Raw genomic sequence first — 17,722 nt, forward strand, 5'->3', positions numbered from 1 at the left:
TGCGTGTAGGTGTGTGCGTGCGTAGGTGTGTGTGTGTGTGTAGGTGTGTGTGTGTGTAGGTGTGTGTGTGCGCGTGTGTGCGGGTGTAGGTGTGTGTGTGTGTAGGTGTGTGTGTGTGCGTGCGTAGGTGTGTGTGTGTGTGTAGGTGTGTGTGTGCGTAGGTGTGTGTGTGTAGGTGTGTGTGTGCGCGTGCGTGCGTGCGTAGGTGTGTGTGTGTGTGTGTGTGTAGGTGTGTGTGCGTGCGTGTAGGTGTGTGTGTGCGTGTGTAGGTGTGTGTGTGCGTGCGTGTGTAGGTGTGTGTGTGCGTGCGTGTGTAGGTGTGTGTGCGTGCGTGTAGGTGTGTGTGTGTGCGTGTGTAGGTGTGTGTGTGCGTGTGTAGGTGTGTGTGTGTGCGTGTAGGTGTGTGTGTGTGCGTGTAGGTGTGTGTGTGTGCGTGTGTGCGTGTGTGTGTAGGTGTGTGTGTGTGTGTAGGTGTGCGTGTGTGTGCTGTTCATGTGCCCACAGGAAACTAGATAGTTCTCTCCTCGTGTGTGGGTGTGTGTGTGTGCGTGCGTGTGTGTGCTTGTGTGTGCGTGCGTGCGTGTGTGTGTAGGTGTGTGTGTGTGTGTAGGTGTGCGTGTGTGTGTGCGTGCGTGCATGCGTGTGTGTGCGTGTGTATGTGTGTGTGTGCGTGTGTAGGTGTGTGTGTGCGTGTGTAGGTGTGTGTGCGTGTGTAGGTGTGTGCGTGTGTGTGTGCGTGCGTGCGTGTGTGTGCGTGCGTGTGTGTGTAGGTGTGTGTGTGTAGGTGTGTGCGTGTGTAGGTGTGTGTGTGTGTAGGTGTGTGTGTGTGCGTGTGTAGGTGTGTGTGCGTGTGTAGGTGTGTGTGTGTGTGCGTGTGTGCGTGCGTAGGTGTGTGTGTGTAGGTGTGTAGGTGTGTGCGTGTGTGTGTGTGTGTGCGTGTGTATGTGTGTGTGTAGGTGTGTGTGTGTGCGTGTGTAGGTGTGTGTGCGTGTGTAGGTGTGTGCGTGTGTAGGTGTGTGTGTGTGCGTGCGTAGGTGTGTGTGTGTGTAGGTGTGTGTGTGCGTGCGTGTGTGCGGGTGTAGGTTTGTGTGTGTGTAGGTGTGTGTGTGTGCGTGTGTAGGTGTGTGTGTGTGTGTGTGTGTGTGTAGGTGTGTGTGTGCGTGTGTAGGTGTGTGTAGGTGTGTGTGCGTGCGTGTGTAGGTGTGTGTGTGTGTAAGTGTGTGGGTGCGTAGGTGTGTGTGTAGGTGTGTGTGTGTGTAAGTGTGTGCGTGTAGGTGTGTGCGTGCGTAGGTGTGTGTGTGTAGGTGTGTGCGTGTGTAGGTGTGTGTGTGTGTAAGTGTGTGCGTGTAGGTGTGTGCGTGCGTAGGTGTGTGTGTGTGTGTAGGTGTGTGTGTGTGTAGGTGTGTGTGTGCGCGTGTGTGCGGGTGTAGGTGTGTGTGTGTGTAGGTGTGTGTGTGTGCGTGCGTAGGTGTGTGTGTGTGTGTAGGTGTGTGTGTGCGTAGGTGTGTGTGTGTAGGTGTGTGTGTGCGCGTGCGTGCGTGCGTAGGTGTGTGTGTGTGTGTGTGTAGGTGTGTGTGTGCGTGCGTGTAGGTGTGTGTGTGCGTGTGTAGGTGTGTGTGTGCGTGCGTGTGTAGGTGTGTGTGTGCGTGCGTGTGTAGGTGTGTGTGCGTGCGTGTAGGTGTGTGTGTGTGCGTGTGTAGGTGTGTGTGTGCGTGTAGGTGTGTGTGTGTGCGTGTGTGCGTGTGTGTGTAGGTGTGTGTGTGTGTGTGTAGGTGTGCGTGTGTGTGCTGTTCATGTGCCCACAGGAAACTAGATAGTTCTCTCCTCGTGTGTGGGTGTGTGTGTGTGCGTGCGTGTGTGTGCTTGTGTGTGCGTGTGTGCGTGTGTGTGTAGGTGTGCGTGTGTGTGTAGGTGTGCGTGTGTGTGTGCGTGCGTGCATGCGTGTGTGTGCGTGTGTATGTGTGTGTGTGCGTGTGTAGGTGTGTGTGTGCGTGTGTAGGTGTATGCGTGTGTGTAGGTGTGTGTGTGCGTGCGTGTGTGCGGGTGTAGGTTTGTGTGTGTGTAGGTGTGTGTGTGTGCGTGCGTGCGTGTGTAGGTGTGTGTGTGTAGGTGTGTGTGTGTGCGTGCGTGTGTAGGTGTGTGTGTGTAGGTGTGTGCGTGTGTAGGTGTGTGTGCGTGTAGGTGTGTGCGTGCGTAGGTGTGTGTGTGTGTAGGTGTGTGTGTGCGTGCGTGCATAGGTGTGTAGGTGTGTGTGTGTGTGTAGGTGTGTGTGTGCGTGCGTGCGTGTGTAGGTGTGTGTGCGTGTGTGTGTAGGTGTGTGTGTGCGTGCGTGTGTAGGTGTGTGTGCGTGCGTGTAGGTGTGTGTGCGTGTGTAGGTGTGTTTGCGTGTGTAGGTGTGTGCGTGTGCATGTGTAGGTGTGCGTGCGTGTGTAGGTGTGCGTGCGTGTGCGTGTGTGTGTAGGTGTGTGTGCGGGTGTAGGTGTGTGTGTGCGTGCGTGTGTAGGTGTGTGTGTGCGTGCGTATGTAGGTGTGTGTGCGTGCGTGTGTGTGTGTGCGTGCGTGTGTGTGTATGTGCGTGTGTGTGTGTGTGCGTGCGTGTGTGTGGATGTGCGTGTGCGTGTGTGCGTGTTTGTGTGTGTGTGCGTGCGTGCGTGTGTAGGTGTGTGTGTGCGTGCGTGCGTGTGTGTGTATGTGCGTGTGTGTGTGCGTGTGTGTGGATGTGCGTGTGTGTGTGCGTGTGTGTGTGTGTGCGTGTGTGTGTGCGTGCGTGTGTAGGTGTGTGTGTGTGGGTGCGTGTGTAGGTGTGTGTGCGTGCGTGTGTAGGTGTGTGTGCGTGCGTGTAGGTGTGTGTGTGTGCGTGCGTGTGTAGGTGTGTGTGCGTGTGTAGGTGTGTGTGCGTGTGTGTGTGTGTGTGTGCGTGTGTGTGCGTGTGTGTGTGGGGGGTCTGGCCGAGCTCTCTGTCATTTCACCAGCGAGCTGGGCAACTCCCCTAGCATAAGGCAGTGGGAGGCACACCAGCCGTCCTCCCACTCCTGCCTCATTACCACTCAAACAACACCACACATTGTGCAGTGTGTGCAGTGTGTGCATGTGTGTGCATGTGTGTGTGCATGTGTGTTCTTTTCTGTATTTGTAAGTGCTTGCGTGTGGCCTATAGCATCTGTGCTGTGTCAACTGTCCTCGCAGGATATGTCCCCTCCCTCCCTTCATACACACTTCCATATGGTCGACTAGGAAGGAGGAGCATCACCTAGATGTGAACACACACACCGGCACACATACACATGCACCGTACTGTGTGTGTGTGTGTGTGTGTGTGTGTGTGTGTGTGTGTGTGTGTGTGTGTGTGTGTGTGTGTGTGTGTGTGTGTGTGTGTGCTCTCCTGGCACAGTGTGCTTGCGTACTCATTCAGAATGTCCTTGAGCGCTGCAGTGACACATGTTTACTGTTAGCAGATCTATAAGGCTAGCAGAGGAGATGCAAAGAGGCAGATGAGGATGAGGAGGAGGAGGAGGAGGAGGAGGGCCGGCTCTGAGAAAAGAAAAGAGGAGAATCAGAGCTGTAGAAACATAGCCACAGCTGAGTGGGCTTAGGAGGGAAATCTGTGCATGTATGCGAGTGTTCACCTGGCTTGTAACCCGACATCATGCAGACACACAACACACAGGTACTGCTGTAGAATGAAAAACCTGCACAAAACATATACAGCAGCAGCTGAACAGCATGAGTCATTTTCTTACTTCCTGTGCTAATTTATTCAGTTGAGCTCAGCGCAGCCTGAACCCTCTCCTCCTGCTGGTGATTGTTTCTCATCAGCAGTGAAGATTCATTTACTGTTTTGATTTTGACTGGCTAACGATTCTGTCAATCAAGCCCACATTAACCCCATTCATTTCTATGGACTATGATGCATTGAAGGAGGTGCCAGTGTCTGAAATCGACCAATCATAGGCTGAGATAGCCTCACATAGACACAGGAAACAGCAGTCAGTCGAGGATGGATCCATGTTTCACAGCTCAGAGAGGATTCAGGCTGTCACAATGAAGCCAAACTGCTGTGTTTGGATAGATTGAACACTATTAGTGATAAAACAAGTGAAATATATAGTTATATAGTGTATCAAATTACAATGGAACAGCTGGTTCCAAAATGACAATTTAGCTTGACCCCACCTCACCCCTCTGTACTAAAACCTCTCTAACTTTTTTATGCTTCACTTTATCAAAGTCAAACTGACTGTTGACATGTGCTATGCTTTGGGAGATGCTATAGGGCAGCGGTTCCCAAACTTTTTAGGCCACGCACCCCCTTCTACATCCCGACCGGGTTCACGCACCCCCAACCCCCCCCCCCCCCCCACACACACACACACACCTTAAAAAAAAAAGCAACAGAGCCGCATAAAAATCGGACCAATGAGAGAACAGTTTGCTCGCGCGTGGCGTTTGTTTACAAGATAAAAAACACAAAAACTCTTCCTGCACCGTGCCTTCGAAAAGGTAACGGACGTAACGTTACGAAGGTAACGTACGATTGGCCAGATTGGCCACATCTGTAGACTCGTCTACTTGCAGAGAGTAAAACTCACTCTTCTTCACGCGACCAACCAATGTAGCCAGGATGTCTTCGGACAAAGCATCGATGCGCGCGACAGTGTTGTTGGACACCGGGATCACGTCCAACTTTTTTGCTTCTCTCTCTCCAATCATACATTCCACCATCTCTTTAACATTGTTCCCTCTCCACCACCGCCTCTCCTTCTCCCTATTACGCGGTCAGAATACTACCACAACACGCCGCCTGTCTTCGGCAGAAATGCGCTCATCCACGCACGGGAACAACACCGAGTTGTAATATATACCTCCATAACACCCCGCCACTCTCGGCTCATACCTCCCCAGCAACGAGGCACATCACCCGGTCACAATACCTCCAGAATGTCCCCGGGTGAAATCCGGGACTTGGTTTTATGGTTCCGAGTGGCGGGCGCTCACCCGTTGGCGCCAGGACGCGAGGTCTCCAGCCGCCCCCGCTGCGAGGCACCCGATCGTCAGGTCTGTCAGCCCTCGGAACAGGCCGCGGGTCAATAACTTGTGGGTGGCGGGGTAGAGGCGAGGCAGACCAGAGTATGGCAAAGATATGTTGATGAGAAACGTATTTGTACGTCAAACACAAACGTAATCAGGGAGAAAATACGTTCGTGGTAAAACGTAATTGAGAATGCATTTTAGTTTTGGGGGAACGTAATTTTTAGGAGACAGGACTGCACCGCCATTACATTTTTCCTCTCGCGCACCCCCTAGAGGCAGCTCGCGCACCCCCAGGGGTGCGCGCACCCCACTTTGGGAATCCCTGCTATAGGGTAACCACTGCCTCATTTCAAGAAATAATATCAATAAAATGGCTTTTTTTTCAGGCGAACCTGAAACTTTTCAATTTGAGCTGTGTGCCATCTTCATTTACTCTTAACCAGTAACACATACACTGATTTTACACATCTGAACAGATCTCACAAGTGTTCCCTTTATTGTAACATCAACACTATTCAAATAGACCTTGTAGTTAGAGCATTATACTCTTTTTAGTCAGGGTATGCAGTTTTCGAGCAGAGGCCTAAAAGTAGGGCTCGAGTTAAACGGGTCCATAGAGCAGCATTTACATGATTCACATCAGAAGACATTTGCTTTCTACAACCTAGCTCTTATCTTCAGAGTTTTTTCTAATATTCTTGACATTTCATTCACTAAGTGTTGATAGCTGGGGACACAACACTGTACACAGTTTGAAGCAACTCTTCCTTCCCCTCGTCACTTCCTTCCTAGCGTCTTCATTGGAGGACTGCCTTGCATAGTGCTTAATAGCAGCAGTTACAGTTGTTGTGTTTGTGTCCTTTTGTGTAACCGCAGCCAGGCCTGTATAGTACTCTGACTGATTTCCACCCAATCCCTCCAACTGCAGAGGCCGACCCACATTTAAGACCTGGTCATCCATCAACTGGTCAACATGCTGCAGGGCCAAAGATGTCCTTTCCTCCAAATGGCCTCTCAGAGACGTATGAGAGAGAGAAATAAATACCAACATGAATAAAATACCAAACAAATACCAGTTTACCATAAATACTAACATGATTGAACATAGTATGAGTTATACCTACCTTGGTGTAACCATAACAGCATCGGGGACTTTCACCATGGCAATAAATGCACTAAAAGAAAAAGCTCCAAGAGCTCTAAATGCAATTAAGAGAACATTTTATAATTTTCAAATCTCAATTAAAATCTGGCTTAAAATCTTTAACAGTGTCATCCAGCCCATTGCGCTGTATGGTAGTGAAGTATGAGTCCACTCAGTCATCAGTTATACTCGCTGGACAAACATCCAACAGCAGACACATTTTACACAGAAACACACCAACACATGCATGTAGAGCAGAACTAGGCCGATACCCACTGATCATTAACATTCTAAAGAGAGCACTCACATTCTTCAATCACCTCAAATCCAGCCCCCCAGACACCCTCCACTCCAAGGCCCTCCAAACCCAAGAGCTGAGCCCAGAGAAGAGGCCCCTATGTCAGCTGGTGCCGAGACGAGCTGCCTCCTCTCAGACACACTGGGACCAGTCTCACAACAACACTGCTCTCCAAACACCAACCAGAGTAAAACACATAACGCCATGTAAAGAAACCGATCTGGAACACTGGCGAGAAGAAACTAAAAGCCAAAGTAGATTAGAATGTTATCTGATGAATAGTCAGAATATGTCTCTGCTGTCAGAGATAGAAAGCAGAGACAGATCCTCACCAAGTACAGGCTCAGTGACCACAAACTGGACATCTAAAGGAAGACACTAATCATCCTGCAACCAAGAGAGAACAGAACATGTGGTCACTGTGGGACAGGTGAAACATTCATTACAATTAGGAACATTTACTTAAATAAATCAACTCTGACATTTCAGATTTAAAAGAATGTAGTGTTAAACCTTGGTGCCCAATATGTATTAACATGCCACAACCTGAGGGACAGTGAGTGACCGACACACACACACACACACACAGTATATATATATATATATATTAGTGCTGGGCAACGATTAAAATATTTAAGCGCGATTAATCACATGGATTTTTGCGATTAATTGAAATTAATCACATTGTTATGGCAAAGTTCAATAATGGATTATACAGTAGTGTATTGCGCACTTTTATTTTAAAAGTACTGCTATATGAACTAAAGGGCAATAACATTTGGTTCATGAGATGCAGGAAGCATGTTTCATACTTAATGTGAATATAATTCATACTTTGTTGGCATCTTATTCTGAAAACCGGATGTTGGTCTGAAGAAACCGGATGTTGTCTCACGTTAATGTTTCCGCTAACTTTCAAAGTCCTTCACTCGCTCCCGATCTGTGCGTTTAAATGCGTTTACGGTGAATGTCAGCGTAGAGGTGCACTAACATGTGAGTGTCTGCTGAGTTGACCAGAGATCTGAGTGTCTGCTGACTTTACCGCAACGATGTCCAGTAGTCTCCAGGGAGAGCAGCGGAAGTCGCCTTTTCTCTACGGCAACCCTGAAGGGACATCATATCTCCAATACAAAACGATAAACATGAGACAGTCTGACTATAGGATGTTTGCTGGCTTTTATCCCACTGTTCTTATCATCCTCTTGTTGTTATGTATATGTATTGTCTCTTGTCTTTCAGTTTAAAAAAATGAAAAATTATAATTATAATAAATTTTAAAAATGCGTTAACTCGCAATAAAATAATTGTCCGCGTTAATTAATTAATGAGTTAACGCAAAATGAACACGTTAACTTGCCCAGCACTAATACAATTATAATACAGCAATGCAACTGCTGGTTCCGAAAATCTAAATGTAGCTTGAATCAGACCATTTATGCTGACCTGCTTCACTCAATCGAAGTAAAATATGTTGTGGGGACATGTAAAACGTGTTGTTCTATGTCTGTGGCATCATTTTAGGCCAAGCCAGGCATTATTTTAAAAACAAAAGTTCAATACAAGTGCTTTTTTTCAGGCGAACCTGGAACTTTTTCAATTTGAGCTGTGCCATAAGTGTATCAGTTATTAACCAGCAACATATACACAATATTTACACAATTCAACACATCTCACAAGTGTTACCTGTATTACACCATCAAAATTATTAAAATAGACCTTGTAGTTAGAGTTCTGGACTCTCTTGAGTATGGGTATGCAATTTTCGAGCCGAGGCCTAAAAATAGGGCTCGGGCTTAAGAGGTTCTAAGAGACTAACGGGGATAATCATTTTTGAAATTGGTCCAGTATTGAGCGAGGACGCTGCAGGCGTACTGTACATACTGTAGGCTGCAATGGAGGCAATTCCTCATGTCAATACACGTGCACTAAAAGTGCATGTTGTTTTTGCCTCTGCAGGTGTCTGACAACGTCATGGAGAGAGAAATATAAGGTATTAATTTACCTTTTGTTTGATTGGGGCTCTTACCCTTTAACTATTGCTAAAGAATGCTATAAAACATCAACTTGTCTATTGTGAAAAGGGCCTTTTGTGTCCAGTCAGCTCATTTTAACCTACAGGGTTTATGGTACACTGTATGCTTGAAAAAAGAAAAGAAAAAACAGTGACACACGGTTGAAGAAGGAAAGGCCAGAAAGACCACGTCATGCTGTCAGCCAGAGAGAACAGCTGGTTAGTGTTTAGTCTGGTGCTGAAGTGGTGAGGCCCTCACTTAAACATCGGATGTTGAGATGATGAGCTTGCTGACCACTAGGCTAAAAGGAATAAACACAACACTCAACTATGGCTACAAAATAAATTAGACAGGGCGGCAAAATGTTTCCCCAGCAGGCTGATGTTTGGTGTATTCTTGGTTTACAGCAGACACAGATCAGGATTTAGCACAAGAAGCCGCTCAGCAGAACAACATTAAAGCACCACCACCTCTAACTTCTTATATGACAGGTTGACAGTACCAGAGGAGCCGACAACACAATCGGACTCGATTGGAATGTGTCTCATCAACTCTGCAGGACCCTGTAGGCTGCAGTACATCACTGCATTCTGTTCATCAGAAGCCTCCAGCTCCTCTCCCCCGTTAGGCAGAGTGAAGCACAGCCAAACGCTCATGCTCACATGTCAATCAGTGTTGCCATCATGAGCATGAAGGAGTCAGGAGAACTTCTCTGAGCTGCTGTGTGTTTGGGCCCACGGAGCGTGTGAACTGGAGCCGAGCGTCCGACTTCTGCTGCCTATCCGCTGGACTTCCTGTTGACTTCACTGTGGAGACTACTTCTCTAACATATTACCTTATTTAACTGCACTTTGTGAACATTCGTGGTTTTAATATTCTAACTTGTGCACACACACGCACGCACGCACATGCACGCACACACAGACACACACGCACGCACGCGCACGCACGCACACACACAGACACGCACGCACACACACGCACGCACATGCACGCACACACACAGACACGCACGCACGCGCACGCACGCACGCGCACGCACGCACACACACAGACACGCACGCACATGCACGCACACACACAGACACGCACGCACGCGCACGCACGCACGCACACAGACACGCACGCACGCACATGCACGCACACACACAGACACGCACGCACGCGCACGCACGCACGCACACAGACACGCACGCACGCACATGCACGCACACACACAGACACGCACGCACGCGCACGCACGCACGCACGCACGCACATGCACACACACACACACACGCACACACACGCACAGACTGGGCCCAGGTTGATATAATCTGTTAAATACGTTTGACATGCATAGAGGTCATTCTCGGCTTGACTTCCAAATGATATGTGTGTGTGTATGTGTGTATGTGTGTGTGTGTGTGTGTGTGTGTGACTAATGACTTTTTAGTAATGCTAAGCCACATGGGGCTCGACTGCAGGTTATGAATAGAGAAACTCCAATGCAGCTCTTTATGAGCAAGCTAATCAATTTGGTTCCACCAGGCAAGTGAGCCCTATTCTCAATCAAGCCATGTTCATCATCAAATTACCTGCATTTGCATAATATGATCCAGTGTTTGGAATAATAATTACGTGCATTGTTCAATGGGGATACGCTGCTCCCTCTGTTCCATCAGTGAGTCCTGTAACCAAATGCTGCTTTACACTACAGACACGCTGACCGAAGTCCGTGGACATTGAGACATTCCACCAACATCAACTGTTACACGTCATTCCATCATTCATCTGCTGCTGGGACAACCTCCACTCTCGTTCCAACGCTTCTCCACACGATCAGCTCCCGTTGAGCCACTCGAGCATCGATGATGTCACACTGATGATGGGTGATGAGGTGTGGCTCACGGTCGGCACTCCACTTCATCCCAACAGTGTTGGATGGGGTTGAGGTCAGGGCTCTGTGCAGACCTGACTTTGTGCATGGGGGCATTGTCCCGTTGAAACACTGACCTGCATACTGTGTGGACTGTCTGTGTTCTGCAGCAGTGAGTGTTCCCGTCAGTGGAATAGAGGCACGTCATCTACACCATGAACAACAGAGAGCCTCAGATCAGAAGTATACAAAAAGGGACGCTCACACACTTTTGCTGTTTAAACTTATGGCTCTGAAGTTCTGCCGACATGTCAATATGAGATCAGAGGCGGTTTGTTTTAAACAGGGTTGAAAGTCGAAGCTTCAGATTGACGATACTGATGAGATACTCTTAATACTCTTAAAGTTCATATCAAAGCTGATACTCTTAATACTCTTAAAGTTCATATCAAAGCTGATACTCTTAATGCTGTTAAAGTTCATATCAAAGCTGATACTCTTAATAATTTTAAAGTTCATATCAAAGCTGATACTCTTAATGCTGTTAAAGTTCATATCAAAGCTGATACTCTTAATGCTGTTAAAGTTCATATCAAAGCTGATACTCTTAATAATCTTAAAGTTCATATCAAAGCTGATACTCTTAATGCTGTTAAAGTTCATATCAAAGCTGATACTCTTAATAATCTTAAAGTTCATATCAAAGCTGATACTCTTAATGCTGTTAAAGTTCATATCAAAGCTGATACTCTTAATAATCTTAAAGTTCATATCAAAGCTGATACTCTTAATGCTGTTAAAGTTCATATCAAAGCTGATACTCTTAATACTCTTAAAGTTCATATCAAAGCTGATACTCTTAATGCTGTTAAAGTTTATATCAAAGCTGATACTCTTAATAATCTTAAAGTTCATATCAAAGCTGATACTCTTAATACTCTTAAAGTTCATATCAAAGCTGATACTCTTAATACTCTTAAAGTTCATATCAAAGCTGATACTCTTAATGCTGTTAAAGTTCATATCAAAGCTGATACTCTTAATAATCTTAAAGTTCATATCAAAGCTGATACTCTTAATACTCTTAAAGTTTATATCAAAGCTGATACTCTTAATACTCTTAAAGTTCATATCAAAGCTGATACTCTTAATACTCTTAAAGTTCATATCAAAGCTGATACTCTTAATGCTTGTGTGTCTCTTGCATGAATTAAACTGGGACTAAAACATTGAGAGGGGTAAACTCACCTGTTCTAAAAAGTCAGTATCTTTATGGTACATATTTCTACATCACTTATTCCATCAGTTCATACTCACCGCTCTGCTTCTTAAAGTATCGTCTTAATCTGTTTTGTCACTTTTTCTATTACTATTGTGCACCACTTTAGCGATATAAAAAACGAGTTCTCTTTATGTTTCTATATCAAATGTTAATATTTGTAATGATCTGAATGGAAGCTAGTAGCAACCAATTTCACCCAATATTATCAAGAGATGTGTTATCAGTCTGTAACTTGTGTATCGAGGGAGGAGTGTGTGGAGCCACAGGGCTACACTATCAGCCTTCACACTTCTTCTTCTTACGATCAAATATGAAGGATTTGACATGAATTACTTATAAAAGTACACCACTGAAATATTCTGTTTCACTGTTGTAAACATGGGGGGGACAGACCTGTGTCTTATGTTTCAGTCAAAGCATCAATTCAGTACAATGTGAATTGACAGTAATAATTATAAACTGCTGGATATGTGAAATGCTCCATGTACAATGTTCCAGCTGATGTCACTGGTCAAACAGAGACATCTAGTGGCCAGCAGCAGCCAGTGCAGGGCTGCTCCCATCAGCATGAATGGAGGGTCAGCATGCAAGAGAGATACATTCACAATAACACATACAGCGTTCATGTGTGTGCCTTCAGGCCACTATAGGTGAACCTCTCTCACAGGTTACCTCTCTCTCCCTTTACCTCTCTCTTTACCTCTCTCTCCCTTTACCTCTCTCTTTACCTCTCTCTCTCCCTTTACCTCTCTCTTTACCTCTCTCTTTACCTCTCTCTCTCCCTTTACCTCTCTCTTTACTTCTCTCTCCCGTTACCTCTCTCTTTACCTCTCTCTCTCTTCACCTCTCTCTTTACCTCTCTCTCTCCCTTTACCTCTCTCTTTACCTCTCTCTCTCCCTTTACCTCTCTCTTTACCTCTCTCTTTACCTCTCTCTCTCCCTTTACCTCTCTCTTTACCTCTCTCTCCCTTTACCTCTCTCTTTACCTCTCTCTCTCCCTTTACCTCTCTCTTTACCTCTCTCGTTACCTCTCTCTCTCCCTTTACCTCTCTCTTTACTTCTCTCTCCCGTTACCTCTCTCTTTACCTCTCTCTCTCTTCACCTCTCTCTTTACCTCTCTCTCTCCCTTTACCTCTCTCTTTACCTCTCTCTTTACTTCTCTCTCCCGTTACCTCTCTCTTTACCTCTCTTTCTCTTCACCTCTCTCTTTACCTCTCTCTCCCTTTACCTCTCTCTTTACGTCTCCCTTTACCTCTCTCTTTACCTCTCTCTCCCTTTACCTCTCTCCCCCTGTCTCCCTCTCTCCCCCTCTCTCTGCCTAAGTGTATGTGTAAGATAAGCTGAGCTGATGTATTCTGTCATTAAATTATCTCTTTCTCTCTTTTCTGTTCATTGCCTCCTCCACTCTCCCTTCACACCAATCCTTCCTTCCTTTCTTCCATATCCCCCGTCCTCCTTTCTTTTCTTCCTTTCCTATCCATCCTTTCATTCATGCTCTTCTCATCTCTCTTTTCTTCATCTGCCTCCACGTCTCACCTTCCCTTCCTTTGTCGGTTTCTTTAAATCCTCCCTTCTATCATTTTCCTCCTCCATCCTTCCCATTCACATTTCCTCCTTGATACTTTCCTTCCACTTGTCTTCCACCAATTATTCTCCCCATTCTCTGTCTTCTTCTTTTTCTGCCTCCACCCTTTCCGTTCATGTTCATTATCCCTTTGTTCTCTTTTACCTCGCTCATCTCTCCATCTAACCCAAATGTTCCTCTATCCTTACATTTTACATTTGAACCTTCCTTTATATTTCTCCGCTTCCATCGTTTTCTCTTCCTCTCCCTTTCTATCCGTTGTCTGTGCATTACCCCCTCCTCGTCCTCCCAGCATGCAGCAGCGCTCCCATCAACATGAAGGTGCAGCATGTCAACAGCAGTGCTCTGGTGGTGCGCTGGGCCCGTCCGGAGTTCACCTACCACCCGCCCATCCTTCACTTCCTGGTGTCCTACAGCTGGACGACCCACGACGACAGCTACGAGGAGACGCACCTCACCGACGCCAAGCACAGACTGGTGAGACGGGGAGCTGGTAGTGGGAGGATCAGACTGATGTAAGGGATACTGATGCTGAATCTAAAGAAGTGCTGAATCAAACAATGACATCACATAACACAGAGTGGGTCTCCATGTCAGGCATGAACCGGGTTGGATGTGGCTCTGAGGTGAGGCTGCTGCTCACGTTGCTGGTCTGCACTGATAACCAATAGAATCTGTGTAACGGTGCATTAGCTCTGATGCTGGACGACACCAGCCTGCTGTGTGTGAATATGTCTTGTTTAGTATTTGTGAGTTATCTTGTTGTTGCATGGCAAAGCAGCTGAAAAGTACAAACTTGTTTGAAAAGGCCTGACTCTGCTGCATTCAGGTCTGAGAGGCAGACTGGATGTGTTTATTTGGTCAACATTAATCAAAAGCACCATACTTCTCAATCTTTAACCAAGTGCTCTCGTGACCAGATCCAGACCATCTGGGGCTCAGAATGAGCGTAACCATAGAAACGTTAGTTAAAGGGCCAGTGTGTCGGATATAGGGGGATCTATTGGCAGAAATGGAACATAGTATTCACAACTATGTTCTCATAGTGTACGATCGCCTGAAGCTAAGCATCTCTGTGTTTTCATGAGTCCTTCATATCGACATGGGGAGCAGGTCCTCTTCACAGAGTCCGCCATGTTTCTCCAGCAGCCCAGAAGAGACAGCTTCCAGTGTTCATACGTTACCCGAAGGCCACTGTAGTTCTCAGCACACTTGTGAGCCACAGAGTGCAAACCGTGGAACCACCAGCTGCCGATTGACTTCTGTTGCTCCTAAAATCGTGTTATTGTGGTGAGGATGGCCTCTGAGGAGGGCGATCGCTGTTTGCACTGTTACGGACGAAGGCAAGGTGAAGATGTTTGCTGAACAAAGCGTGGTGTTCTGGAGAAGAGTTGTGTGCAATCAGCAGCCTTTGGGACAAAGGATGGGAACCCTGCTGAGCTTCATATATCCAGCCATGAGCTCCTCCCTTTGCACGTCCTGAATTTAACGATTGGCAGTAATCCAAATCAAGGCAGCAGTTAAATTCCCTCCAAATTATATTTAGCAAATGAAATCAGAAGGATAAAAACATATTATGTAGGAGATGGGGCTGCAATCACAACAGGAGTGTCACTTACCAAAGAATCTGATAAACAATCCAATAACCCAGATTCATAAAACTTTATCTTTGGTATGAAACAGTTCAACAACAATAACTGTCTGCTTATATCAATGAATATGGTAGATATTAACATCAAGCATCAACGGAACTGCTTGAATGAAACAACAACTTTGCATTTAAAATCACGTGCACACTCATGACAGTGTTCCATACTACATGTATAACATCCCCACCATGGATCCCATTTCCTTAATATCAAATATGTGTGCATATATAATGAGCTCAATGCTTTCAATCATCTTTGAGTGAGCTTTTTACACACACACACACACACACACAGTCTTTGTCTGATGTACTTTCTTGGCCTGGTTTGTGTGAGCAGAAGCATCTCTGTTCAGACTTTCCTGACTCTTGGCTGTCGATAGCCATCTTTGTACAGCGCTATATTCCACAGAGATACAGCAGAACAATGAATTCTTTCAGTTCCTCTTCACGCATGTGCCTCATCACGCCACTGGGTTTCAGGCTTGGTGAGGGATTCCATGTGTGAAGTTAGTTTCAGTGGAGTTCATTTCAACTTCCAGCCATGTTGCTCCGCTGCCTCTGTGACGCTGCAATCTAGCAGCAGTGTTAACTGCTGAATAATGAATGGACAGAGTCCGAAGACCTGGAAACCAGTTAGCGTCGTTGCATTCCCCGTGTCCTCATCTCCACGTCAGTGGATTCTTTTGAATGGGCTTTTAGTTAGATGCCTGAGATAAGGTCTGTGGTTAACACCAGCTGAGGAGATGACGACATCAAAGTCCGTAACAAAGCAGTCTGACCCATAAGAGCTCCTCTGTTCTTATGAGCCCATTCAAATTAAAAAGAGTAATTGGTTTCAATAAATAATCACCAAATCTCAGTATTATTTATCCATTTGCTTTCCTCTCTTCTTTGAAAATATTCCATTATGGAACCTCATAAAATGCTTCAACAGCAGCATCCACAGGGCGGGCAGGAAGGTGTTGGTGGGGGGGGGGGGGGCAGAGGAGGACGGGCTTCTGCTGTCCTCCAACGGGGCGGGACCTAGAATACTGCTCCAATGGAGGACGTCCTAGTGACCAATCAGCAAGCAGAATGCAATGTTGACATCACTTTGGTCCAATAATGATTTCCAAATGTCATCTTCAGTTCTCTACCACTGTATGTGTGTGACAAACTGGCAGTAAAGCAACAGCATGTTCGAGAAGAATTGTGAACTACTTTAACGCATTGCTGTTTACAAATCCACTGCATTTAGGCCCTTACAACAGAGTCCAATGTTCCCTTTTCTATATTTACGTTTCCCTTTTTTAATGGAGTAGTTGCTAGCTAACAGTTAGCTTGTTGTAGTAGCCCTGAAGGACCGGCGCAGCACTCCGTCCACCATATTGGGATCCAGTCTTGGGTGAGGCCTCCGTACGCTTTGGATGTACGCAGGGAGACCTTCTAAGTGGAACTGCATGGATTCTGAAGTTTGAAGCTAATGTGAGGCTTCCACTGTCTTTCCATCCATTCCGTCTTTCTGTTTCTTTCTGAGCCATGGAGCGATACATCCTTGTAGTCGCATATAGGTTTGTTGCTGCGACAAAACACTGGAAATCTACCTGCTCGGACTACCAAGACAGACAACAACTCAATTTGGCTAATGCTGTAATTCGATTTTTATCTTGGAATAAATCTGGAATACATATCTTTGTCCCCTCATGTCTTACAGTGCAGTCTCTCTACGCAGTATTAAGTAACATACCCTTTAAAGCTCAACCGTCTCTGTATGTAGACGTATTGCATTAAGGAGGAGAGAAAGGGCTGAGTTGCATAAACATCTGCAAACGCGAATCAGACATATGTTCAGTAAAGATCCTGCAGTGATATGATTATGCAGCGGGGCGATTTGAAGCAAAGACCCGTCTCTAATATAGCCTGTCTCAGAGAAAAGTCAGATTCTGCCTTGATGGTGATTTTGTATTAATGATGATTTTTGGGGGCTTTAGGGATTTTTGGGTTTAGAAGTAAAAAGTGCTTGATGGTGCCTCATAATCTAGGGGTGCTTTCATACAGAAGTACAGGTCATGAACAACCTAAAGGGGTCACATCATAGTCCAGATTCCAGATCAGCTGATCATACACCAGTGATCAGGTGGCTGCCTTGTTCAACAACTACACACCCACTCGCATAACAAAGTGCTGCATATTTTACAACTTGCTGCTGTATACTACTTCCTCTCTGTTCCATCCGTTTTCTTCCCTTTCATCTGTCCTTTACTTCCTTTCCTTCCTTTCCTTCCTTCTCCCCTACTTTCCCTCCTTCCTCCGTCATCCTCTCCCTGCTGATACATTGCTGGCTGCACCGCCCGGCCTTCAGCCATATGCTATTTGATCAACTTGATTAATGGACTATGATTTAACCTCATCACTGTGATACAACACACATTTCAACATATGTGAATGATCTAGTGCATTCCCATGTGTACAGACATCACTGTCCAGATTGATTTCTGATTAGACTTTGAACAGAGGCGCAGTCTGACTTATTGTAAATAATGACACGAAGATTCCAGACCAACAGAGAGACAAATGCAGTTGCACTGGGAGGAAGCATTTGTGTGTGTTATTTCAGAAATCGAGTGGATTTTACATCATCAAAATATGACTGTGAGGTCCTTGCAAAATCGAATAACTTGCTTTGGACCCAAACTGTTTAGACACGTACAAAATCAGCACTGATTGCATCATTAAAAATATGAGAAACATACACACAGTTCTGGCAAAATAATAGTTATAAGAAAATATGTCAGCAGAGGTTTTAATGAAATAATTATTAATGTCTCTGGGGTCAAAAACGTTTGATCACAAACACACACACACACAAACCAACAAACATCCTC

At 45.9% G+C, this 17,722-nt stretch overlaps 1 protein-coding gene across 1 annotated transcript in view; it reads left to right on the forward strand.

The window, feature by feature from the left end:
- The window catches only part of LOC306775047 (receptor-type tyrosine-protein phosphatase gamma-like), a gene marked incomplete at both ends in the record, with an annotated part of 879,186 nt that overhangs the window by 778,360 nt on the left and 83,104 nt on the right, over positions 1-17,722 (forward strand). Inside the window, one exon of the mRNA XM_079265258.1 lies at positions 13,503-13,687. Within this exon, the coding sequence (XP_079121384.1) occupies positions 13,503-13,687 (185 nt within the window). The remainder of the gene's footprint in view (positions 1-13,502; positions 13,688-17,722) is intronic.

Source organism: Melanostigma gelatinosum (genome assembly GCF_949748355.1).
Source record: "Melanostigma gelatinosum genome assembly, chromosome: 3".
NCBI lineage: Eukaryota > Metazoa > Chordata > Actinopteri > Perciformes > Zoarcidae > Melanostigma > Melanostigma gelatinosum.